General features: G+C 36.7%; 1 protein-coding gene across 3 annotated transcripts in view; it reads right to left on the bottom strand.

The window, feature by feature from the left end:
• FeCH (ferrochelatase, mitochondrial) overlaps positions 1-27,212 on the bottom strand; it is a 227,938-nt gene that overhangs the window by 104,837 nt on the left and 95,889 nt on the right. For all 3 annotated transcript variants that reach the window (XM_090412719.1, XM_090412718.1, XM_090412717.1), the window contains 2 exons: positions 25,743-25,891; positions 11,485-11,557 (listed from right to left, as the gene is read on the bottom strand). In XM_090412719.1, coding sequence (XP_090268845.1) covers positions 11,485-11,557; positions 25,743-25,891 — 222 coding nt within the window. The remainder of the gene's footprint in view (positions 1-11,484; positions 11,558-25,742; positions 25,892-27,212) is intronic.

The following is a 27,212-nucleotide window of genomic DNA, read 5'->3' as shown; positions in this document are numbered from 1 at the left end:
CAGCTGCAAGAGGAACTTCCAATGGTCACGATCCTCTGCCACCAAGCTCAGGTGTTCTGGTGGGATTCCCAAATATGTCCACCCAAGGTTTTCGATATAATCTATCCAGCGAGTCCTTGGCCTTCCACGTGGTCTCCCACCCTCTGGCTTGGCAAAGAGGGCCTGCTGAGGCTCCCTCAGCAGGCCCTCAATTATTATTATTAATAATAATAATAATAATAATAATTTATTCTTACAAAATCTAGTACAAGTGAAATCCTACTTTTTAGGTATAAAAATGCATATGCATAGCTGCCTACATCTACTGACTTTTTGTTTGTTGTTTTGCTTCAATTATATGTGTATTATGTATGTACATACATACATACATACATCTTCAAGGCCCCCACAACCTTTCCTAATTGGGTTGTGGGGGCAACAGCTGCAAGAGGAACTTCCAATGGTGATGATCCTCTGCCACCAAGCTCAGGTGGGATTCCCAAACGTGTCCACCCAAGGTTTTCGATATAATCTATCCAGTGAGTCCTTGGCCTTCCACCCTCTGGCTTGGCAAAGAGGGCCTGCTGAGGGAGCCTCTCTTGAGGCATTCTGACCAGATGTCCGTATCAACGTAATTGTGATCTCTCAACATGGAGAAGCAGCGGTTGAGTATTGAGGGTTTCCCGAATTACAGAGCTTCTGACTCTGTCGAGTCTTGTCAGCCCCGCAACCCCATGAAGGAACCGCATTTCAGCCACTTGGATTCATGTCCACATTCTTTCGGTCATTACCCAACTCTCATGACCATAGGTGAGGATGGGGACATAGACTGTATTGAAGACAGCCAGCTTTGCCTTCTGGCTTAACTCCCGCTTCAATACTACCGAACGGCCAAGCTCCCGCAATATTGAGTTTGCTAAGCCAATTCGAGTATCTAGCTCTACGTCCCATTTTCCATCATTCATGAATATGGACCCAAGGTATTTAAACTTCTCCACCTGCCTCATTGGAACTCTACTTACATGTAGAGTGCACTGGGATGGTTGTCTTGAGACCACAAATGTTTCAGTTTTGGCCACACTGATCCTCATTCACAAACCTATCCAGGGTCTGCTGGAGGTCATCTGTGGAAGAGCTAAGCAGAACTAGGTCATCTGCAAAAAGCAGACATCCAATGCTACATCTTCCAATTCTGATACACTCACTACCACCCACTCCATACTCCTGTACTACTTACCAAAGCTTATCCCGAGGAACCTGGTCATATGCCTTCTCCAAGTGAACTAAACATGTGTAGACATTCTTGGCATATTCCCAAGATTTCTCAAAGGCTTGCCTTAAAGTGAAGATTTGGTCAGTTGTGCTTCTACTAGGATGAAAGCCACATTGTTCTTCCAGGAACTTTGACTCAACTATGCTCCTGCACCGTCTTTCCAAGCGACTAGCATACACTTTTCCCAGGCAGGCTGAGCAGAGAGATGCCACGATAGTTACTGCAATCCTTCTGGTCTCCCTTCTTAAAGACTAGTATTATTATGCCTGTCTGCCATTGCTTTGGTGCTCGCCAAGATATCCAAGCAGCCTGACACACTCGAGTCAGCCAGAGAACACCGTCTCGATTTAAGGATTTTAGCATTTCGGGCCGAATTTCATCTTTGCCAGCAGCCTTGCCCAATTTTAGCGATCGGGGCAATGACTAGTCTCATAGCAGAAGAGGTCCTGCTATGAGACTAGTCATTGCCCCGATCTGCACCTCTTGGATGTCCACAACTGCTGGGCCATCCGGGTTAAGAAGGCTCTCAAAGTATTCCCTCCATCTGTGGAGAATATCCTTCTCGGTTATTAAAAGTGCAACATCAGAGGCCTTAATTGCCCTTGCTGTGCACGATTTCCTCCCTCGAAGGCAGCGGATGGTCTGTCAGAATACTTTGTTTGCATTTGCATAGGATGAGTCTAATCTTTCTCCAAAGGATTCACAAGCCTTCTGCTTTGCTGTCTTTACTGCCTCAGCATACCGCAAATGCATCTCACGTGACCCGACCCTAAGCCATGTGGCAGGACTCCTTTTTTGCCCGGACAGTTTTTTGGACTTCTTGGTTCCACCAAGGTGTCCTTTTCTCACTGCCCATTGCCACGCTGAGCCGCTTTCTGCCACAGCATGAGAGTGCAGAGGCAGTGACAGCTGTTCTGAACAGCTTCCACTCCTCCTCAACATCTGCAGTATGCTTGGGAATCTCTTTGAACCTGGAGGAAATGTCATCTGCAAAATTCTTCCTCGCAGCCTCATTTTCCAATGCCTCCCATTTCACACGGTATAGCTGCTTAGGCCCACCAGCGTTGATGGTAGCATCTGGTTACTGAAGCCGTAGAGCGCACACAACAAGGTGGTGGTCAGTTAACAGTTCTGCTCCTCTTCTGTACCTGTCTTTATTGAATTTATATATCTTCTTTGCTTATAAATAGGATAATTCAGATAAAACATCTTCACAGCAACATGCCAGATCATAATCAAGTTCTACTTAAATTCTACTGCATGGACTAAGTAGAAATCAGTTCTTCTCCCATACTTTCTGCATGATTTCTCTTATCTTCTCCTGCTGATGATTTAACTTGTTTTTATCTCTAATAAAATGCATACTAGAAAAGTGACAAGCATGGCAAAAAGGAAGAAAAAGTGCAGTATTAGAGGAAACTGACCAGTCACACTAAAGATAATTCAAGGAAATTCTCCTGCTATGTGACAAGCAAGAGGAAGAATTACAAAAGAGTGATATGGATAGTTATGGTAGAAGACTGACATAACAAAGGATAAAATGGAGTTACTTAATAAACATTTTATTGGGGTATATCATACACCAATACAGTAAAATAAAATAAAATAAAAAATTAATTATGGACAACTTTTTAAAGTTAATTTTGAATTACACAACTATACCAGGTTCCATGGAACTTTAATTGTATTTTCTGGTGTTCACTCAGCTGTGACTGAGATTCTTGGAAGTATATGAAATATACCCATACTATTTGACTCATTCTTATGTTCATATTTTGAATGTAGTATATTTACAGCATTGGGCAGATGACGGTAATGTTATCTGTGAGAATCAGCATGAATTTGTTAAGGGGCACTCTTGTTTTAGTAATATATAGCCTTTTATAATAAAGTGACAAGAACAGCTGATGAGAGAAAGGCATATTCTACCATTTTATTTATTTATTTATTTTTTGGATTTTACAAAGGCATTTGACAGGGTACCATGTGATAAGCTGATATTTAAGTTGCAGTACATGGATTTAGATGTCAGGTTAGTAAACTGAATTTGGGATTGGCTATCTGATAGGTATCAGAGAGTTGTGTTTAGGGAAGCAGTATCAAGGAGGCAAAAGATGACAAGTGGAGACTCACAGGGCTCAGTACTAGGACCTGTATTGTTTAATCTTTATATCAATGATATTGTCAGTGGATTGCAGGGGGATATTCAGTTGTTTGCAGATGATGTGAAGTTATTAGTAATAACTTCATATCAAAAGTTCCTCTAACATAGTATGCATTAAATGCATACTATGTTGGAGGAACTGTACTGGAGGAAGTGAGGGATGCAAGGGATCTGGGGGGGGGATAATGGTTGATAGAAAACTGAAATTCAGGGAACATACTGCAAAGGTGGTGAAGGTAGCCTAGAGGATTGCTGCAGTACTGAGAAGGATGCTGCCCTACAGAAATAAAAGAACTGTCATTCCATTGTATAAAGTCCTGATCAGATCACAATAGTCCAGGTGTAGTCTGATCACGGCTTTGGACTGATCAGGTTCCCAGGATTTGAAGGGGATAAATTAACCATGGAAAGAGTGCAGATGCAGATGATATCAGGACTGTACTATGTTAGTTATGAGGAGAGAGAGAGGATAGGCTGAGGGTATGCAGACTGCAGAGTTTGGTAGATAGAAGACAAGAGGTGATATGACTGAAACTTTTAAACTGTTGATAGGTAGTTACAGGGCTGACAAATTGGGGGAGCTTTTTCATTTGGTGGAACAGGGGGAAGGAGCAGTGACAAGGAACCATCTCTGGAAGTTACGAAAGGAAGTTGTGAACAAGAAGGTTAGGAGTAGTTTCTTTGCGTGGAGGATGGTTTGAACTGTGAAATGCATTGCCTAATAGAAAGGTGAGAGCATGAACGGTCAATGGGTTCAAGGAGTGGCATGATAAACTGTGTTCTCTAGGATGGGCCTTCCACAATGAGTCTTATGACTCCATGGAGGCCTGAATCATCATCATCATAATAATAAACTGGAGAACATGGGATTGGATTATAAAGTATTAGCATGATAAGAAGAAGGGAAATCCCCCAACAGATGGATTGGCCAAACATCAAGAATCACGGGACTTAAACTAGAACAAATGATAAGGCACAGGAGGAAAAGAAATGATGAAGCATCATCAGGAGGGTCACGAGTCCTCAGAGAGGAGGAGATCCGAGAGAGAGAGAGAGGGAGACTGACTGACATATCAAAAAGTGTGTATCAGGGATGCAAGTGCAAGATTTAAGGTGACCAATGGTGTATCATAAGGGTTAGTCCTTAGTTCATTGTTATTCAGTCTTTAAATTAATAACACTGGGAAGAATATGACAGGAAACATACAGCTGTTTTCTGCTGATACAAAGACAGGGAAGGTAATAAGGAATGGAACAACTGATGACTTTTGAATAAATAAGAATTGTGGGCCTGGAAAAATGGTTGTCAGTTTAATGTCATAAATTTGCACACTTGGGTATAATGGAATATCCAATGGTGCATTATATTGGCAGGATTAAGCTTGAAAACACTGATCAGGCTAGGGATCTTGGTATTTTATTAGAAAGGAAGTAGAAGTTCAAGGTCCATATAACAAAGATGGTGAATACAATCAGAGGATAATTGCAATGCTGAAACAAACATTGACACACAAGAATAAGGAAGTCATTTTGCCTCTTTACAAGACTTTGATATGACCTCACTTGGATACTGTATGTAAGTCAGGTCTCCTGGTTTCTGTGGTGATGTTGGTACAGTGGAGAGAGTGCAAAGGAGGGAGTTAAAGATGATATCAGGATTGTGGAATACAGATTATGTAGATCTGTTGACAATTTGTGAACTGCAGATCTTAGCAAATGGGGGAAAGTGAGGGGAGGTATGAATTAGACTTGCAAACTTCTGAAAGGATCATACAGGATACTAGTAGATGGAATTTTTCATTTTATGGAGGGTGGGGAGAAGATGAGAGGGGACATCCATGGATATTGAGAATGAATGCAGTCAAGAAATGGACACGAGCCAATTTTTCTCTAATAGAGTTGTGCATGATTAGAATGAATGCTGAAGTTAGTAAATGCAGGTAGCATGAATGAATTCAAGAAAAGGTATGACAGTTGGTGTGAGGTGATGTGTGGCCTCCCTTAATAAGTTCCCAACTTGCTGGAAGTCTCTCTTAATAATAATATTTTTACAATCATTGTGGATAGTATGTAGTAAGAAGGAAGTTGAGGACATAGTTTGAGCTAGTTACAATATGCTTTAGTTTAATTTTGAATGGCTTTGATACCTGCTGGAGAACCAAAGCTTGGTTGGAGAAGAGAAATTCAAAGTGAAGTGAGGGACAAAAGTATTAATTCCAGTAAGAATAACTTCTATTATCAATTCTGAACATGTGTTGGAATAAGAAAACTTAAACCAAAATACAACTATGCAAAGAAGACCAGAAATTAAGAAGTGAATTCCATGTGTTTTTATTATAATGAACAACTGAGTACTATTAACAACTATGGGAAATAAGTTGCATTAAAAGAGAAATCTACAGCACAGTTGGAAACATTATTACTGAGGCAGCGAGACTGAATGAACAGGTAGGATAGTCCAGAATTCTGGAGAGTACATGTACTATATACAGTACTGACAGAAGATAGTTTGACAAAGAGCTAGGTTTGTAATTGTACACATTAAAACAACTATGGAGAACTTCACTAATTTGAGTGGCCAAAAACTGCTGGTCTAGAGGAAGGAAAATTTAAAATATCTTAGTGATGTGTTGGATTTGGGGAGCAATGCAGACAAGAAATGAAATGGACAAAAGGGAACATAGAGAAACCTCAAGCTGGAGAAAATTAAAGAGGGAAGGGAATGTTACAGCACTGCTACTGCCAGTCCCAAGATCAGATGAGAAAGACAGAAGATTAGTATCAGGCAGCTCTGACTGAAAATTATTCCACAGAGAGAGCAGAAATGAATTTTGCAAATGTTAGGCGCTCCTCTCCCACTAGTGACAACATACTATAGGATAGCAGGAACAAGGTTGTGGTGAGAAATACACAATGGTTCCAGAACAACTCTGGGTGTGCACAATCAAAGAGAAAAGCCAAGAGTATAAGAATAATGAGTAATGCTATGGAACACTGACAGGATAAGGTGGTGAGTTAGGATACTCTAAAGAGGAGTAGAGTGCAAGTGGTATGTTTATAAGCAACTAAAAAGTATGCAGTGGATAAAAATTTGGAGAGAGTGGTGGATGTGAAAAAGTATACTGATAGCCCTAAAATTAGTATTGGAAAAAGAAGTAATGAAGGATATAATTTTTATGACCACGGGTTTGAATGAGAACAGTAAATATCAAAACTACAAAATGTTATTACAGTGCAAATGCAGGGAAAGCTAGAATGGGCTATAAAAGGATCCATGGAAGTCAGAGAAAGGAATACTAGCAAATTATGATACTGGAAACTGCAGAACATATTACTTCATCATCATCATCACCAAATTCCTGCCATGTACCCACAAGGGGTGTACAAGATATGATAGTACTACATGAAAAAAGTATATCATTACTAACTTCCTATCTACAATTTTCCTCCAAATCAGTCTGTTACTTGTCAAGACTCCAACATTATCAGATCTTATATTTCTATCGTCTAAGGCACTTTGTACCGTATCAATCCACTTATATCTTGGTCTTCCTCTGGGTCGTTTTGCTGCCAACCTGGCAGAGAACACTTGTTTTGCTAATCTTTCCTCGCCCAATCTGTTTAGGTGACCATACCACCTGAGATTAGCTATGCTAACGCATTCGTGAATGCTGACAATATCAAGTTCTTTCCTAATATCCTCGTTTTTAATATGATATTGCCATTGATGCCATCTGTTCACGCCTATAATCTTTCTCAGGACTCTCATATCTGCATTCTCTAGTCTTTGGACAAGTGTTTTACTTCTGACCCAGCTCTCAGATCCATAAGTTAAAACTGGTTTGAACACTGTCTTGTATACAGCTAATTTAGTGTTCCAACTAATTTCTCTCTTATTCCATATGAATTTATTCAATTGACTTCCCACCATACCAGCTTTGCTGATTCTGTTGTCTATTTCTGTATTTAATTTACCATCTTCACTAAAAATCGTGCCTAAGTAGCTGAAATGTTTTACTTGTTCCACAGGTTCTCCATTCACAAACACAGTTGACATTTTCAATGATTCTGCCTATTTTCATTGTCTTTGTTTTTTTATTGCTGACCTTCATACCATATCTATTACAACAGTTATTCAATTTAGCCAGGGAATCTTGCAAACTTGTAGCAGATTTATTTAGAAGTGTAACATCATCCGCATAAAGCAAAGAGCTGACATTAACATCTCCAATTTTGATATCATGTTTAATACCACTTTCCTTCATAATGTGATCCATATAGATAATGAATAACAGAGGGGATAACGTACATCCTTGTCTCACACCAGATTTAACGTTAAACCATCTTCCTGTACTTACTTCAATTCTAACTGCTGACTTACAACTCAAATAATGACTAAGTATTGCTTGATATAATGCCCCATTGACACCATATAACTGCAGCATATTGAATAGCTTCTCTCTTGGCACCTTATGATATGCCTTTTCCAAATCAACAAAACTTAAATACAGATCTTTGTTATATTCCCATGCTTTCTCGACTATTTGTCATAAAGTGAAGATCTGATCCTGACAGCCTCTGTTTGGCCTGAATCCAGCTTGTTCTTCACCCAGCTTTTCTTCCACAATTCTTCTCAACCGTTTCTCAAGTATACTTGCATAGATCTTGCCAGGAACACTCAGTAGGGAAATCAAGACAGTAGGGAAATACCTCTGTAATTCTCACATTCAGTTTTATTTCCCTTTTTATATATGGGTACTATGAGAGCTCTACTCCAATCATCAGGAATTCGTCCCTCTGTCCAGGCTTTCTGAACTATGCAGTGCAGCCACTGTAAGATTCTTATTCCACCATACTTCAGCATTTCTGGTCGAATATCGTCTACTCCTGCTGCCTTTCCACATTTCAAGCCTTTGATGGCTTTTTCTACTTCAAGTATGGATATGTATTCCTGGTCAGTGTTTTTTACCACTGTGCTGTCATCACTGCTTGTTTCATTTAGCAGTTTTTCAAAGTAATTACTTCATACTTCAAGGATATCTTTTTCTCCAGTTTTCATGTCACCTTTGTCATCTCTAACTCCTTTTACAGCACTCTTTCCTCCATTCCTAAGCTTCAACAACCTCCAGAATATTTTGCCACCTTCTTGATATTTATTTTCTATATTCTTGCCAAAGTCCTCCCATGACTTTTGTTTAGCTAGTTTTACACAGTGTTCAGCATTCTTGCATTTGTCTCTGTATTCTCTAAGAGAACAAGCTGACTTATTTGCCAGGAACTTTTGATATGCTTTCTTCTTTTCCTTCACTGCCTCTTTAACTTCCTGTGTCCACCAGGGAGTTCTGATTTTTTTATCCTTGCAGACAACCTCATCACATGCCTCTCTGGCAGAATCAATCAATGTTTTCTTCAGAGTTTGCCACTGAATCTCCAAGGTTTGATTCCTGTTCTCAAACTCTTTCATTTTTTCTTCAATAATATTTGTGTATTTTAGTCTACAGTTCACATCTGAGAGCTGCTCAACTTTTATTCGCTTTAAAACTTTCTTACATTTTATTCTTTTCAATATGAAATTCAATTTTATCCTGCTCAAGACTAAATAGTGATCACTTCCAATTTCAAATCCTCTGTACACTCTGGTGTCCTGCACCAGGGAGAAAACATCACTATCAACAATAACATAGTCAATGAAACTTTTCTTATTCCTTGCCTCTTCTCTCCATGTGAATTTGTGCACATTTTTATGTTGGAACATGGTGTTAGTAATAACCAGTCCATGTCCTGAGCAGAAATCCAACAGATATTTGCCATTATTATTAGCCTTGCTCTTTTCTCCAAATTTTCCCAAAATATTTTTGTATGTCTCACAATCATTTCCTACTCTGCTATTTAAATCCCCAACAAGGACCAACTTTTCCTTTTTCATTGTGTCAGTTGCTTTTTCTAAAGCTTCAAAAAATTCCTCCACTTGTACCTTAGTAGAACCTTCTGTGGGACCATAGGCACAAATAAGTCTCATTGTCCAGTTCCCCATTCTCATATTTGCCCACATTACTCTACTTGAGACTGACTGCCATTCAAGAAGATTAGCCTCGTATTTTGTGTTGAATACTATGGCTACTCCTTCTTTTCCTTGATATTTATTGCTCAGAAAGATCTCACCAGTTTTTGTCTTTTTTGTTTCAGTCACCCCTATTATGTCGATCTGGTACTTATCTAATTCCTCAGCTAGCTCCATTTCTTTGCAATTCAGGCTTCTTATGTTGATAGTACCAATCTTTAACTCTGGTGATGTTGAGTTGGGGTTTGTTTTCAGATTTGTTCCAGTAGCTGACTTATCACTGTTCGCCCTGGTTCCCTGGCGAAAACAACGGGGGCCTTGTTTAACCAGGCGACGCCCCAGCCGGCATGAAATTTTGTCATGTTGTACCATCATTTTTTATTTTGGTTTAACCAATAAGAATACAATTTGGTCAGCTAAATCCCAAATTGACAGCCCATCCTCATTCGTTCAGTATCCAAGTAGATACCCAACAGGGTGCACCACGAGAAGGTGAGGATTGGACATTAGGTCAGAAGCCCTGGTCGGTTCTCTGCATTCCTTTAAAGGCTATGTGGAGGTCTCCTCTCAGTTATAAAATAACATATTACTTAACAATTGCAAATACATTTTTCAAGAAAAGAATGGAACACTTATGACTTAAGAGCGAAGGAAGGATTGTGAACAAGTATATCACCATAAATTTCTGCTGAGGTAGACACAAGCTTATTGACTGATGTTCATTAATCAAACTACAGGAATTTAATCTTTCCGAAAACATGTTTTTATTACTATTATAAGGAAACCTTCATGTCTGAAGACTCATTGCAGGAATCACATAATTACCATTACTCACCTGATATCAATCATCCATCATTAAACTCATTCACTGCTAATGACTGCTTCAGGCAAACTTATTCCACTCATTCACCACACTTCAAACTAAAAAATCTAGTCCTCATTCATTTGCTAACCACACTATTACAGAGGTGTGATCACCCTTGGTTCACACCTCTATAATTCTCACCTTCCTCCCAATCTCTCTCTCTCTCTCTCTCTCTCTCTCTCTCATCTGTTACATACTGAAAATATTTATCAGCAATTATTTTATAAAATCTCATTAGTTACTCATGTTTCTATCATATCTCCTCTTTTCCACCGATCAGATGTAGAAATGGTGGTGAATTCCTCTCCACCACTTATGTCTACAAGAAACCCGGGCAACCAAGTAATGGTTTAAATATGCTTGAATATGCTTTATCCCTACTTGCCAGTGTGTTCTTTAACATCCAAAGGATTCTTGAAGGTATGAAATTCAGCAACCTGTCCACCATTACCTCCAAAATCCTTATGAATTTTCTGGATTCCATTTCCATCAATGTAATACACAACAACTTCTAAACTTTTCATCCCAATATGCACACTATGCCACAATGAAACTGGCAACCTTCATCCTTTGCCACGTTGCTATCCAATTTAACTTATCCTGTAGAATCAATGCATCAATCTTTATTAACTATGGCTCTCCCCTGTTTTGCATCATCAGCAAACAAATGAATGTTCCCCATCAAATTCTTCCCAATAGAATTAATAATTAAACAGCAACAGCCCGAGTACAGAGCCCTGTAGAATACCATTGGTCACCTGCCTTCTCTTGAATTCTACTTCACTTTATACTACTCTCTGATGCCTATCCATCAGCCATCCTCTTATCTATATCATTAGCATCATATCCATTCCCATTGGTGCCAACTTATGTAATTATTCTGTGCAGTATCTGCCAAATATCTTTGCAAAGTCTAGTTTCATTATGGCATAGCCATTCCTTTGTCTATCACCAATGCCACTTTTATTATAGAATTTATTTTAATAAATAGTTTGATATTTTGATAAATATCACTAGATGCTTTTGAGCAATGCAATATTAAATAAAGAGTTGTTCACCATTACATACAAAAAAAAAGTATTTATTTATTTACAGAATAAAAACAATTTGTCAATAAAAGAGTCAGAGAACAGAGCTCCTACCTCTCCATTTCTTCCAAAGTATCTTCTGTTAAAGGATGTGCATAGCGGAAACCAATGTAATACTTGTGGGGAGCTAAAAGCCAAAAGGAAATATAAAAGCCCAGAAGATTAATAATAATAATAATAATAATAATAAAAACTTTGCCATTAAACAATAAATAAGAAGCTCTGCTAGGTGATACTTATTGCTTAAAACCTACAGTTATGTTATCACTTTGTAGTTAAAAAGTTCAGGTTCCAGGAACACACTAAACAAATTATTATTAATAATAATTTGTTTAGTGTTCATTATTATTAACATTGGAAGTCTGTTAATCATTATTAACAGACTTCCACTTAATCAGCAGAGATACCACTCAACTAATAACATATATATCATACCATAACATAAATTGAATCATAATTGTCATATTATAGCATCCTCAGGTAATGCATTTCATTCACTCATTTACAAATAACTCACTCACTTTCTCATCACACTATTATACAACTTTCAGGATGGCCACTTATTCTGCTCCTCTCCCTCTTCACTGTGAATAAACCCCTTCCATATTAATCTGGCAAATTCCTCTGATCAGATTTACTCACAATTATACACCTCTTCTCTGCACATCCACTAAGCTCTGAAATTTACATTACCTCTATCTATTCCTATAACTAACATTCCAATCTCTTAATGTTACTTTAGTTACTCAATCTGCTAACTTTTATAGATTGGGTAATAGTTTTCTGTGCAGTTTTCTGTTGAACACCTTTTCAAAGTCCAGCAGCATCATGGTGTAGCCATTTCTCTTATCCAACTGAACTATCAGCTATGAGTAAATTAATAAGGCAGGACCTACCTTTTACAAAACTGTGCTGCCCACCATAGAGTATTTCATTCTCATCTACCATTCCAGAATTCTACCTTTAACCAACTTTTCTAATACTTTTCCTACCACCCTGAGATACTAACTGGTCTCTGATTTGCTACTTCTATCTTAGAGCCACCTTTATGTAATGGAACTATATTATCCTCTTTCCAACTCACTTGGAAGCCTGTCAGAGTTGAGAGAGATTAAACAGCTTGTGATGACTTAGTAACTCAATTATTTTACTTCTATTACTTTCCTACAATCAGCAGATATTTTAATCATTCTTCTTACTTGATACATAGTGAAACAAGCCTTTTGGATTTCATCTGGCCTACTTAACCAATTTTCTCTCATATTCTGATTTAGTCCCTCTTACCATACTAATCATCCTTCTTGCTTGCTCTCTATACTACTCATGAGCATGTTGATCACCTTTTTCTTTACATTCCTTCCATCATATTTTCTCTTTTTTTGCAGTTCCTGCTTTATAATGCTACTCATCCACTAAACCCCTACTTGATTTATCCTCCTGATTCTGGATATGCAGTCTAATACCACTTCTCTCAAACAATTAATCTCAGTTAATGTTTTCTTCGGAGTTTGCGAATGAGTTTCCAAGATTTGAATCTTGTCTTCAAACTGTTTCATTTTTTCTTGAATAATATTTGTATATTTGAATCTCTGAGAGAAGTTTAACTGATTCTTTTTAACACTTTTAAGAAAATGGCATCAGAGAGAGGAAGATGAGAGAATGGAAGAGACAGGAGAAGAGAGAAAACTGCAGAAAATTGTAAGAGTGTAGAAGCAAGGGATAGAGAGGGAGAGTGGAGGAGAAAAGAAAGAGAGAGAGAGAGAGAGAGAGAGAGAGAGATTGGAAGCTGTCAGGGATGCCAGTGAAAGAAGGATGAATGAATCTGTTTGGAGTGTCATGTATGGAGGTTCAATGATTTAGGATGGACAGAGTGGAGTGCTAGAGGTGTGTTTGCCTGGTGGAATGATAGTGTGGCAATGGCAGTGAAGACAGGTGAAATGGAGGAAATCATAGTAATGGTTGGAATGAATGATCTGAGAGGTAGCATGAATCATGTAGCAAAAGATATGAGAATGATGTTAGACAGTGCAGCAGAAATGTGTCTGAGGAAAGACAGTGAGCATGCTGCCCTGGTATGATAATGCAGAGCAGAAAAGAACAATAGTGATGATGAATGAGATGATAGTAAGAATGTGTATGAAAAGAGGTCTGGAATATGTCGATGCATGAAGTACGTTTGAGGATAGAAGAGAGATGGATTACATCTGAATATAATTTGAATGCATCAGTGCCATGCTATGTAACTTACCATGCAGAATGTCTCAAGTTAAATAAAAAAAATAAATAAAAAGTTTAACTTAAATCTAATTAACAACAATACAATCTGGTTCTAGGGCTAGCTAATGAGTTCATGATAGCGCAAGATATAGCCTCTCCTAACCAAATGTCAACCCCACTTCCACATGGTGCAGCCTGGATTCTAAAAGACAGGGCTCTGACATCCGAGTATTGGTGAAATAACCATAACACTAGGAACTGAGGAAATGCGGTTCCAATAAGCCGGTCCAGAGGCTTAGAGGTAGCAGTCCTACTACTGGACTTACTACACTTTAGCCAGCAACCAATTTGTAGGACATCTTACTTTGCTTTCAAGTCTCATAAAGGAAGAAAATATGGACAGCCTAAATCGGATTCTCGACTCGGCCGGACCAAGGATAAGAATTGTAAAAAAAACAATTTCAAAATGGCAATTTGGAACATACAGGGAATGAGACACAAGGATAGTCAATTGGACCAAATACTATCACAAAAAAAGATAAAAATTGTAGCTATAACAGAAACTAAGAGGAAGCAAAAAGGAACCCAAACTTACATCAAACTACATCCAAATTTACTCTGGTGTTCCTAGAGAAGAAAGAGCCTGCTGTGGAATAATGCTTATGCTTTATAATTCTTTAAAAAACAATACAGAAAACTATATATATCACAATGGAAGAATATTACAGGCAATGAGGAAGAAAGTAATATGCTACAAGATGTCTGGAACAAGGTAGATAAAAATGATTACATATCCATTCTTGGAGACCTTAATGCGAGAATTGGAGACATTCCTATTTCTGATTGTGTAGGAAACTATGGAGAACATATATGCAATAGCAACAGGAAAAAATTAATTGATTTTTCAGTATTTAATAGTTTAAAAATCACAAATTCATTTTTTAAGCATAAAGACTGCCATAAATATACTTGGTCAACACGTCGCAAACAATTATAGATTATGTAATAACTAATAAAAAAAACTTGCAAAATTCATTCTAGATACAAGAATATAGCAAGGTTGTGAATTAGAAATGGATCGCTTTCTTCTTGTTTCAAACCTAAGATTCCCAACTCAATAGTTAATGAGAAAAGCCCATCTTTCATGTTCTTCTGAACAGGAAACTTTTTTAAGATTGGCCTTTTAAATGACCCTAGCATTAAACAGCTCTATAAAAAAAAAAAAAAAAAAAAAACAGAAAATAGAAACTTAGGCAAAACTATGGAGGAGAATGGAATAACATCAAAACAATATAACAGACGCAGCCAATGAATCACTGGGGGAAAAAAAAGGAAATGGCAGAGAAGAAAGGGAATTAGAAAATGGGATGATCAGATTACCCAAATTATTGAAGACAAAAGGAATGCCTTTAAAAAATACTTATCAACAAAATCTCAAGATGACTATATAGAATACAAGAGAAAAAGAGAAATTACTAAACAAGCTGTAAGAAAAAAGCACAGAGTCCTGGGACAACTTTGTCTCTGAACTTGAAATAGATATTACATGCCCACAGTCCAAAACTTCTAAAATATTAAATAATTTAAATAGAGATCTAAGAAAAAGCATGTCTTTCACCCATTGATCAGAATACCTGGCTAAGTTATAGAAGCCTTTGGACTCATAATAAAGATTTTGAAACAATAAACTTTGATAATGAGACACTCTTGGATCCTATATCAATAAACGAGTAAGAAACATACTCTAAAAAGTTGTAAAAATCATAAAACACCAAGTGAAGATGGGTTAAATACTGAATTAATCAAACATACAGGCCAAAACCTCAAAATTCGTTTTCTTAAACTCATAAATAAAATATGGAATGGTGAGCCACTCCCAAAAGACTGGCAAAAGGTAATAGTCATTCCTATATACAAGAAGGGTGATATTAATAACTGTGAAAATTATAGAGGAATTAGTCTCCTAAACTCTGGATATAAAATCTATAGTAAAATTCTGAAAAATAGACTGTCCCAATTCTATGTGGATAAGATAGGAGAAGGCAGAATGGATTCAGGAGAGGCTGCTCTTGTGCAAATTGATACTTTACCTTAAAAATTTTATTGGAAAAACATAAAGAATACAATGTGGAAACCCATATTGCTTTTATTGATTATTCTAAGGCATTTGACAGAGTTAACCAGAATAAACTTTTTGAAATATTAATAAATGATAGAGTTCCTCATCACCTTAAAGTGATCCATGTTACATATAAAGACAACATGATTGTTGTCTTTATATGTAACATGGATTGAAGTCAAAGTTAATGGAAGAATCTTTGACTGGGAACCTATAAACAGGGGAGTAAGGCAAGGCTGTAGCCTATCACTCATTCTCTTCACAATCTATATGAATTCTATAGTAAGACATTGGAGGCTCACAGTACATGGTTACATCCCAATTAACAAATGCACTAATATAGAAAATACTGCTTGCAGATGATCAGGCTATACTTGCAACCTCTGAAACTAATCTGCAGTACTCTATCCATCATCTTAATCTAATAGTAAAAAAATTTAATATGGAAATTTCAAAAGAGAAGACAAAAGTACTTGCCTTTAAGGGAAGAGAACCAATAAGAAGTAAAATCTGTTTAAACAATACAATTATTGAACAAGTCAACTCTTTCAAATATCTTGCATATCACATAACCTACAGAGAAGAAAAAGACATAGAAATGAAAATTACAGATTTCAATACAGCTTTAAATATTATAAATTAATTAGATATATGAAGAGCCAAAGGCTATCCCTTAACTTAAACAAATTATAAATCAAGTTTTTAGACCTTCAAAGGTACAAAAACATACTCAGATTAGAGCTTATAAAACATTAGCAAGACCAGTGCTGACTTATGGAAGTGAGGCATAGATGATCAAAAAAGGATATGAGAGAAGAATAACTGCAGCAGAAATGAGATTTATGAGGAGAACTGCAGGATACACCTTGTTAGATCATAAAAGAAATAAAGAAATCGTGGAAGAAATTAATGAACAACCAATAATAGAATATATCCACAATTATAGATGGAAATGAAAACAGCACATCAGAAGAATGGACAACAGTAGAATCACCAAACAAATCCTTGAATACAAACCCATGGGGAAGAGATCAGTTGGAACACAATATAAAAGATGGAATGAGACCGCAACAGGCCTCGAGGCGTAATACAAGATAGGAAGATGATGATGACAATCTGGTTCTAATATAATTTTTAACTTATATTGCTATATTTTCTAAACTAAACAATTTACTTTCTGAGCTATCCAAACATAGGTCTACTATGATAGGCCACCTAATGGCCTACTGCTATATAATACAAATGCACAATGGATTATGGGATTGATGTGAAGTCATTAGCCTCTATATACAAGTATTCCAGTCATGAAGTAACTTGTGCAAACTTTGTTTGCTTACACTTGGATAACGGATGAAACCAAGAACATAATTTCTTGGCATCTTTAATTTATAATATAACCAAGTGAAAAAACTTTCAACATCTAGCTCTAATCCAGAGTATTTTAGTAATAAGGTATGACGTGACACCTTTTGACTATTAGTATATGGAAATATGACTTCTGCATTACTTCAACCTGGGTATCACTTCTGGGTCTCGGCTATCACTGATGAGACCTCAACAAAGGGTGAAACTGGGTTGTGGTCCTTCCCATAATGCATAGCATTATACATGTCTGTAAGGATATGTGCACTGCATTATGGGATATTAAGGAAATTGATGTGAAGTCATTAGCCTTGATATACAAGTAGTCCAGTCGTGAAGTAACTTCACATACAAACTTTGTTTGATTACAATTGGATAAAGGATGAAACCAAGAATATGATTTTTTTGGCATTTTTAATTTATAGTATAACCAAGAGAAAAAACTTTCACCATTTAAAAGATCAGGTAGACCAACCATAAATGTCAGTCTCTGAATAAGCTTCAAATGCAAATTTCAGTAATAACTGCCAATGTTGATGAGTCATCAATGCAGCATACATAGAAAGAATTAATTTCCTGTTTGGATATTTGCATAGTAACTGGTGAATTAGATAATGAGCCTTTGTAGATAAATGAAACAAACTATTTTCACATTACTTTTGCTTGTTTGTTTCATTTCTGTATCTGTAACCATACATAAAATCATTTTTTTTATCATCCAAATCATTTATAATAACCCACCATCCACTTACACCTTAATGTGTTAAGCTCAACTGTCTGTCATGGCTAAGTAACTTGGTTCCATATACATCCAACTAATGTCAGGATAGGACATTTAATACAATCTATATAGTCTGCTATATCTGTTTTGGAAATGAAAAAAGCCCTGGACCTCAATGTGAGACTGGCTAACTCACCTGTTGAAAAGCCTTCATAATGGCATCATAGAAAGGATCTTTCCAGCCAAAGGACATTTTCAACCAATATCTAACCAATATCAAATGTGCTACAAAGGCTTCTCCTACAAACACACACAGTTATTCAGATCAGTTTCATAACATGCAGGAGTAGAGTAGAGTACCCTCACATGACGAATTCTTGGACTCCTCGGAGGTGACACATAATAATAAATAAATGCTTATCAGATTTATTCTGTCTGGGCAAGTTATTTCAGGAATCTGGGATCGATTGATTTTTATTCAAACTTGGTATCTGGAATTATTAAGCCATCTTAATTTTGCTTTAATCGACATTTGCAGGGGTAAAAAGATATGAAAATTATATATAGTAATAATTCCCGTCTGGCTGTATGAAATTTAACAAAATTTGGAAAACAGAATATATACAAGAAGTTATTTGTGTGGTTCAATTAAGATTTTAATCTGATAATCTTCCAGTGTATTTTGGAAAAAGGAATGATTCACAGTGATGTTAACTACACAGGACAGATATAATTTATTAAAATTTGATACTAGAATCTCAATTATTGAAATGTTTCAATTTTTGTTTCATTTATACCATTTATAGTACAAAGGTAAGCAAAACAATTTTAGAATATGAATATAAAAATTTTTGACTAATGCACTATGTTTATAAAGTGCATAAATCAAAAAACAGGATGATGTATCATGAACATCCTATAACTTTTGACACACTTACTGAATTTTTATAAAAGCCACATGATAAAATTCTTAAAATGTTAAACACAAACACCATGGTATATGAGTCTGCAAACCAGTTTCACTTAGTCAAGTGCATACACTGCAGTGCATTTTTTGGTTTAAAAACCAGTGATTAGTTTAAGACTACTTCATGAAATAAGCTTCTCTCCACTTCATGTAAATCCATTTTCATTGGCAAAATGATAACAATATGTTAATTGCATATGATTGATATGTTATAAATAACATGATAATGATGAACACAATGATAATTCTTCCTCGGCTGGATGGAATTCAATGAAATTTGGTATTTATTATTATCAGCATTACTATGAGGTCTAAGTCCATCTAGGATGACAACAACATCCATGAATTACCCAAATTTTTACATATACCTATTTACAGACAGGTATACATATTCTTACATATAAATGGCTATAGATAGACTATAGACACATTAATAATGTGTCTATTGCTAAGGCTTTTGACAGAATACAGCATGGTAGACTGTTGCATAAATTAAAGAAAATTAGTTTGGGTGGGTGTTTCAAAAGGAATGTCCTGATTTGAAAATTGTATATCTCTGCAACCACGAACCACAAATGAATGCGACTTGTACCATGTGAACGGCCTTGGCCCAGAGTTTGATATGACGACCGCTAGATGCCACTACTAGCACCCAAATAGCTGCTACACGTAATTAATGAGGAGATGGCGTCTAGTCAACAGAAGGCGTTTTGCGTTCTTAAATTTAGCAAGACTGAGTCTGTGATTACGATGCAGTGTGCGTTTAGACGACGTTACGGAATTGATCCACCACTGGACAAAAAATTTGTCATTGGTATCGACAATTTCAAGAAACAGGGTGTTTATGTAAGGGAAAGAGTCCTGGACGGCCATGCACCTCAGCGGGAATGTGTAACGAATTCAAGAGGCTTTTCAGCGAAGCCTGCGCAAGTCCACTCGCCGTGCTAGCTAGCCAAGAACTTACCATCCCTCATGTGACTGTTTGGCGTGTGTTACGACGACGTTTGCTTATGAAGCCATACAGATTGCAACTGGTGCAAGCTCTTCGTGTAGGTGACCAAAAAAAAAAAAAAAAAAAAAAAAGATTTTTGTGATAATCTGTTAAAGGACACGGAGGACGACACCTTCCTACAAAGGTTGATTTTTAGTGATGAAGCAACCTTTCATCTAAGTGGTAAAGTTTCGTGCCACAATGTTCGCATATGGGGACTTGAAAATCCACGTGAAAATGTACAACATGAACGTGATTCACCAAAACTTAATGTTTTTTGCGCGGTTTCTGTTAGAAAGGTTTATGGCCCTTTCTTTTTTGAGGAAAACACTGTTACGGGAATCTCCTATCTTGAAATGCTGCAGGACTGGCTACTTCCACAGCTGAATGAAGAATCTGAAGATTATATTTTTCAGCAAGACGGAGCACCGTCACATTGGAACCTCCAAGTTCGTCGGTTTCTAAATGAAACATTGCCTCAGCATTGGATTGAACGCACGGGACCCCACAACTTGGCACTACACTCTTGGCCTCCAAGATCTCCAGACATCACACCTTGTGACTTCTTTTTATGGGGATACATAAAAGAATGTGTTTATGTTCCTCCATTACCCGCTGCAGTAAATTCTGTGACAGAAGACACTTTCAGATGTGTTTGGGATGAATTCAGCTATTGGCTTGATGTTGTCCATGCAGCAGGTGGAGGACACATTGAGCATTTGTAATTGTAGTGAGTGAAACTTTAGGCCTTACTTCATACTTGGTAATTTATTATGTAACTGTACCACATTTTTCATTATTAAATATAATCATTTGAAATCGGGTCATTCTTTTTGAAACATCCTGTACAATATTAGCATGGATAAGAGGATGGCTGACTGACAGATAGCTGGTATACGGGAGGGGGGGGGGATCTGAGTCTGAAAGGTTTAAGGCAACAAGTAGTGCAACAAGGATCAGTGCTTGGTCCACTGTTATTCAATCTGCACATTAATGATACTGGAAAGGATTTGACAGGTGATATACAGCTATATGTAAAGTCATTCACTTCAGCATGATTAGATATCCAATGTCATATTATATTGGTGGGATTAGGCTAGAAGAAACTGATGAGGCTAGGGATCTTGGAGTGTTAATAGATAGGAAGTTGAAGTTTAGGGGCCATGTGGCAAAGATTGCAAATACAACTCAAAAGATAATTGCAATGTTGAAACGAACATTCACATGTAAAGATAAGGATGTTATTTTGCATCTTTACAAGGCCCTGATAAGACCTCACTTGGACTATTGTATGCAGGTCTGGTCTCCTGGTTTCTGTTGTGATTCTGATATATTGGAGAGAGTGAAAAGGAGCCTGTTAAAAATGATATCAGGATTGTGGAATAGTGATTATGAAGACAGATTGAGAATTTGTAGACTGCAGACACTAGCAAACAGGAGAAAGAGGGGTGATATGATTGAGACTTACAGACTTCTGAAAGGGTCATACATTTTGATGGAATTTTTCAATTTATGGAGAATGGGAAAAGGATGAGAGGGCATCCTTGGAAGCTGAGAATGAAGGCCGCCAAGAAGGATGTGAGGGCTAAATTTTTCTCTCAGAGGGTGGTGCGTGATTGGAATAGATTGCCTTTGGATGTTGTGAGTGCAAGTAGTGTGAATGAATTCAAGAATAAGTGTCATAGCTGGTGTGTGTGTGTGTGTAGTATGTGGCCTCCCTTGATGAGTCTCTGACTCCCTGGAGGTCTCCTTAATAATAATAATAATAATTATAGTTACATTATAGCTAGAATAAGGAAGATTGACTGGCAGAAGTTTCTGTAGAAAGACAGAGCTTACAAGACTCCAAAGCTGATAATGATCTATTTATCATTAGTGTTATGTTTGTTTGTGAGTGAATAATGGGACCACTTTGAGGAAAACAATGCCAAAAGTCTGAGGCTGACTAACTCAATTCTGTGGCTAACCTATAAGTGCACTATGAAATTCACTACCCACATGTAGGTTAGCTTATGCATATTCACTCATTGTTGAAAGTTTTTCCACTTGGTTATACTATAAATTAAAGATACCAAGAAATTATATACTTGGTTTAATCCTTTATCCAAGTGTAAGCAAACAAAGTTTGCGCTTGAACTATTTTCAGGACTGGGGCAACTCATATATAGAAGCTAATGACTTCACATCACTTACCTTAGTATCCCATAATGCAAAGTACATATCCTTATGGGTATGTATAATGCTATGCATTATGGGAAGGTTCACTACCCAGACTGGTTTCAACCTTTATTGAGGTCTCATCATGGGAGCCAGAGCCAGACCCAGAGGTGATACTAAGGTTGAAGTAATGCAGAAGTCATATTTTTCTTGGTATCTTTAATTTACAGTATAACCAAGTGGAAAAACTTTCAACAGCTATCTCTAATCCAGAGTATTTTAATAATAAGGTGCAACACCTTTTGGCTACTCATATATGAAAATATGACTTCTGCATTACTTCAACCTTAGTATCATCTCCAGGTCTGGCTCCCACTGATGATATCTCAATAAAAGTACTCAAAACCATAATCTTTCCTGCTCAGTTGTACATAATAAATATTATGTACAACTGTGCAATTATTTTGGTCTAGCCGATACCAAGAAGTTAAAAAGGAATTTCTTCAACTATCAACAAAGCATGGAGGGTTTGGACTTCTAATCTTAAAATTCTGCTACTTAAGCAATACAGCTTCAAAAATCCATAAAATGTTTCAAACTAATCACACATATGCAGACCTTCTCCAGTCTTGGGTTTTCATCTTGCCCTGTTTGGAGTTAATGATTATAAAGGTCCAAAAGCTGAGATTGTTCCTGAATACTACAACACTCTGTGCTGAACTCTACACTCCGGAATTGACATTCTTTCCATTAAAAAAAGTAAAATTTGGTATAAAGAAATCTTTAATCTCTTTCGCTGCAAAGTTCCACAGTTGGGTACTGACAACAATATTTTGTTTCATAACTTGATGAAGTTCCAAGGGTACCCTAACAGGAAGGATCTTGTTTGGAGAATTGCATATGGTCGCCTTCCAGTCAATGCCATCAAATGGAGGTACTTTAACATCGGAGATCCAATCTGTGACATCTGTTACCAACTGGAAACAGTAGAACATGCATTCTACAGTTGCTCTCCTGCTCTATGTATTTGGAACAGATTATGTAATGTGTTAGGCATGCCACTATTTACAACAGAACAGGTTATTTTTTTACAATACTCACCACATGTCAGCAATGGGAAGAGAATTTTGATTTTTATAATTAATGAATTAAAATACCATTTATGGAAGGTTAGAAAAAACATGGATTTGAAAAACAGTAATATGACATCTAAATTCTTTATAATATTGTATTGTGGAAATTTTATCGTTCAGTGAAACGTTTTTTGTATTGAGAAAGAAGCATTCTAGGATATATCAAATTTATCACTAGATGGTGTAGACCACCCACATTATGCAATATTCACCAGGGGGAGATAAAATTCTGTCTATTCTTGCTATGAGAGGTTTTTTTAAATAGTTCCATCCTCTTAATTCAATGTAATCTTATAGTCAATTGCAGGGATGACCGGAGAGTAATCCCAGGCAGAGAAGGCCAACTCAAGGCAGTGAACCCAGATGGGGCTAACCACCTGGGTATCAGTCATCTTTGCGCTTTAGTTTCAATTGGTTTTTTTTGGTTGTTCATCTATATGAGATTGGTGAAAAAGGAAAACTGATAGCATTTGGCTATATGATGATATAAAAGAGCTGAGGCCTTTTCTCTCTCTCTCTCATGCTATCTATCTATCTTTTTTTCTTCTAATACAATCAGGCTCTCTTGCACCCCTATACTAACTACTCTAGGTCAATGATGAGCAACCCTTTACTTTTTTCACCTCAATTCACTACAGTCTGGGTAGTGACCCTTCCCATAATGCATAGCATTATACATACTCATAAGGATATCTGCTTTGCATTATGGGATACTAAGACAAGTAATGTGAAGTCATTAGCTTCTATATACGAGTTGCCCCAGCCCTGAAAATAGTTCAGGCGGAAACTTTGTTTGCTTACACTTGGATAAAGGATTAAACCAAGTATATAATTTCTTAGTATCTTTAATTTATAGCATATTCACTCAGTTCAATCTTTATTATTATTTTTTTTCTCATACATTGTATTACAAGTATTGCTATTTATACTTGTAATACTACTTATAACAATACTTATGACACATATTTAATTAACCTAATTTCTACACATAATAACTAAATTCATGAGGACCATTCCACATATTTGCTATACTAACGGCAAAAAATGAATTGTATATTTGTTCTCACTCTATTCTTCACTATATTTTTATTATCCCCCCCCCCACCACAGGCAGCATGATTCAGCTAAGCACAGCAAACTCATGCTATTTATCTTAAACATACTCTCCTGAACTAATTTTAATTATGGTTTAATCAAATGAAAAGAACACAAGGGATGAATTAAATCATCTCAGTCACAGAGATATCACAAATACAATATAAGAATTGTAATAATAATAATAACTATTATCCTAAGACCCCATGGAGTCAAAGACTCATCTAGGAGGTCCCTTTATCATACACGCAGTTCATCATACCTTGCCTTAAACATATTCAAACTCTAAATTCTCTGCGGACAACACACTCTCAGTCAATGCATTCCAATCATTCCCAACTCTCCATGAAAAAAATCTGCTTCTCACTCCCTCCTTATACAGCTTCCAGGGATGACCTTTTGTTCTCTCCCCAAATCTCCCACCATTTTATGAAAAACCTTGTTAACATTAATTCTATAGCAACCCCTTACCAACCTTTCTCAAACTTTTGAACCTTTCTTCATATTCAAAATTCCAGAGATCAGAAACTACCCTAGTCAATCACCTATGGATGCCTTCCAACATCTCTTCATCCTTTTGAAAACAGGTGACCAAGTTCTATATGTGGCCTAATCAAAGCCTTATACAATGGAACCAGAATCTCCTTACTTCTACAAGTCAATGTATCCCACATCATTCCCAGAATTCATTGTGTTGTCCTCACAGTTGTGGGAATGTGTGCTCCAAATTTTAGATCCTTATCCAACATCACTCCAAGATCACATATTTCTTCCACCTCCAACAATATATCCCACTAAGCATAAATTCTACATCCCATCTTTGGGATGTACAAGTAGAATACACATACAAACCCCATAAATAATAATAATCTCTACCTCTAAACTTATTTCAACTGCCAAGTGATTTAATATATCAATAGTTTCTTCTTCCTGTACTGTAATACATGAAGAAGAAATTTATTACAAGATTTACTTAATATATTTAAGTAAATCTTGTCCCTCAAGCAGCATTTTCTCTTCTAAACCAGTGTTCACATATACACTTACAAAGTACTTATTAAATTCTTCTGCAAAAACAGCTAGATCACTTAAAATAGTTTCAGAAGAAATGGTGATTAAGCTGAATTAATTTCATTATTATTATTATTACATAACACCTCCAGGGAGTCCAAAGACTCATCGAGGGAGGATACGTACTCTACAACTCTCCATCTCCACCACTCCATCAGCAGCAACTACCTTCATCATCTACACCAACGCCATCTACCACTGACCACCACCATTTTCACAAACAAACATCCATGCCCATGGCGGGATTCGAACCTGCAGCCTTTTGGCTGGAGAGCGGATATGCTAACCACTCAGCCAACCAGGCTGGCGATCCTTATCCTTTGAGAACTAATATTATGTTTTAGTTAGTTGTAAATCAGATTTTGCTTTACAATCTTTAATTAGCAGCTTAGTTAATGCCAGCTGTTATTGCTTTTATGTATCACACTTAATAACTAATTTATCTTAATCATTATCTAGCAAAAAAATGGCAAGCTTACCAGTATCAGGAGATATTTTATCTAATATATCTATCAACAACTCTCCTTGACATCTAGTCCACTTTAATATAGGAGAACCACCACCAATTTGTTGATACTTTTTTACTACTTTGTGCGTTCGATTCTTTGCTATGATAGGACCCAATTTTCTAGGGAGAAAAAATATAAGTTGAGAAGAATCTTAACTAAAACTTTTAGTAGGTTTACATTCTTTAAGATCCATTAAATACTAACAACACCAAGTAATTTTCTGGTGAAATATTTCTGGTTTTAAAAAGTATATTAGTTAACTACAAATGTGTATTGTAATTGTGCATATGTATCATGAAATGTTGCATATGAGCATTTCATAAGAACATTCACTTAAATGAAACACTTCATGAATGAATATTGAAACATTTGATATATTATTAACGCTCCAAAGACTCGACGAGTCTTTATACTCCTTGGTGACGTTAATCGATGTCACATGCATGTAACAGCCCATTCCACACACTTACATACCAGGAGAAGAATTTGGACCTCACATGCTTCCTAACGATGCCCTTAGTCAGCTTCTGGGGGGATGACCTCCCACCCATGTTCTACCCCTGCCAAGCAAAATCTAACTTGAATATATATACTATTTAAGCTACTTACTAACGATCTAATTTGAATAAAGAATAGCCATATACTGTATAAGGAGTATATATCTATTCATACATAATATATATATATATATATACCACACAGGCATGCTGTAAGAGTCCCCTTGATCTTCTATTACTCAAACTTTGAAGACCACATACCCTCAATCCATTCTCAAACACTGATAAAATTGTGAGGGCAAAACAATGTGGCACTCTTGTGCAATGGAGTTACCATGCACTCATTCATTCCACTGCTGGAGAATCTTCCCTATTCTGAGACTCAAATTATATAGTCTGTCAAAGGAACAGTCAGCTGAACTCTTTTAGCATCCACACTGATATCTCATCATCTCCTATTGCTGAATTCTTATTCAGTTTGTGCAATAGCTCTAGTTCCTCCTCTTCATACACCTCAGTTTCTTCATCTTGTGCACAGGTAGTAGCAAACTCAGTGTTGCATATACTAGGTTGACAGCCTTTAGGAAATTGGGCACTCATTAGTTAAGAATTCTGTTCTGCATCTGTTACCTGCATGCCAATGGCATTCATAATCTTTCTTTTATATGCATCATAATAATATAATTCTTTTGGGTTTTCTTCAGCTTGCAAAGCCAGTTTCTTTTCATATTCACACAGCTTTCTGCAACTCTTTTCTCACAGCTCTATACAAACAAAATAATCAACATAGCCAAAGCAGTTCAAGGAGCACATGGAAACATCTGACTCTTCAAAGGACAAGACAACAACAACAACAGCTTTCTGCACAGCAGCTGTAAATGTTGTGACCTGTTCCTTATAATTTTCATAATTGACATCAAACCTATATGGTTTTTGAAATGTG

The sequence above is a fragment of the Typopeltis vanoorti genome, chromosome 23, assembly GCF_054136105.1.
Source record: "Typopeltis vanoorti isolate ZY-2024b chromosome 23, IOZ_Tvanoo_1.0, whole genome shotgun sequence".
NCBI lineage: Eukaryota > Metazoa > Arthropoda > Arachnida > Uropygi > Thelyphonidae > Typopeltis > Typopeltis vanoorti.
The sequence above is the reverse complement of the archived record's forward strand: the minus strand, read 5'-3'. Positions and strand labels throughout refer to the sequence as shown.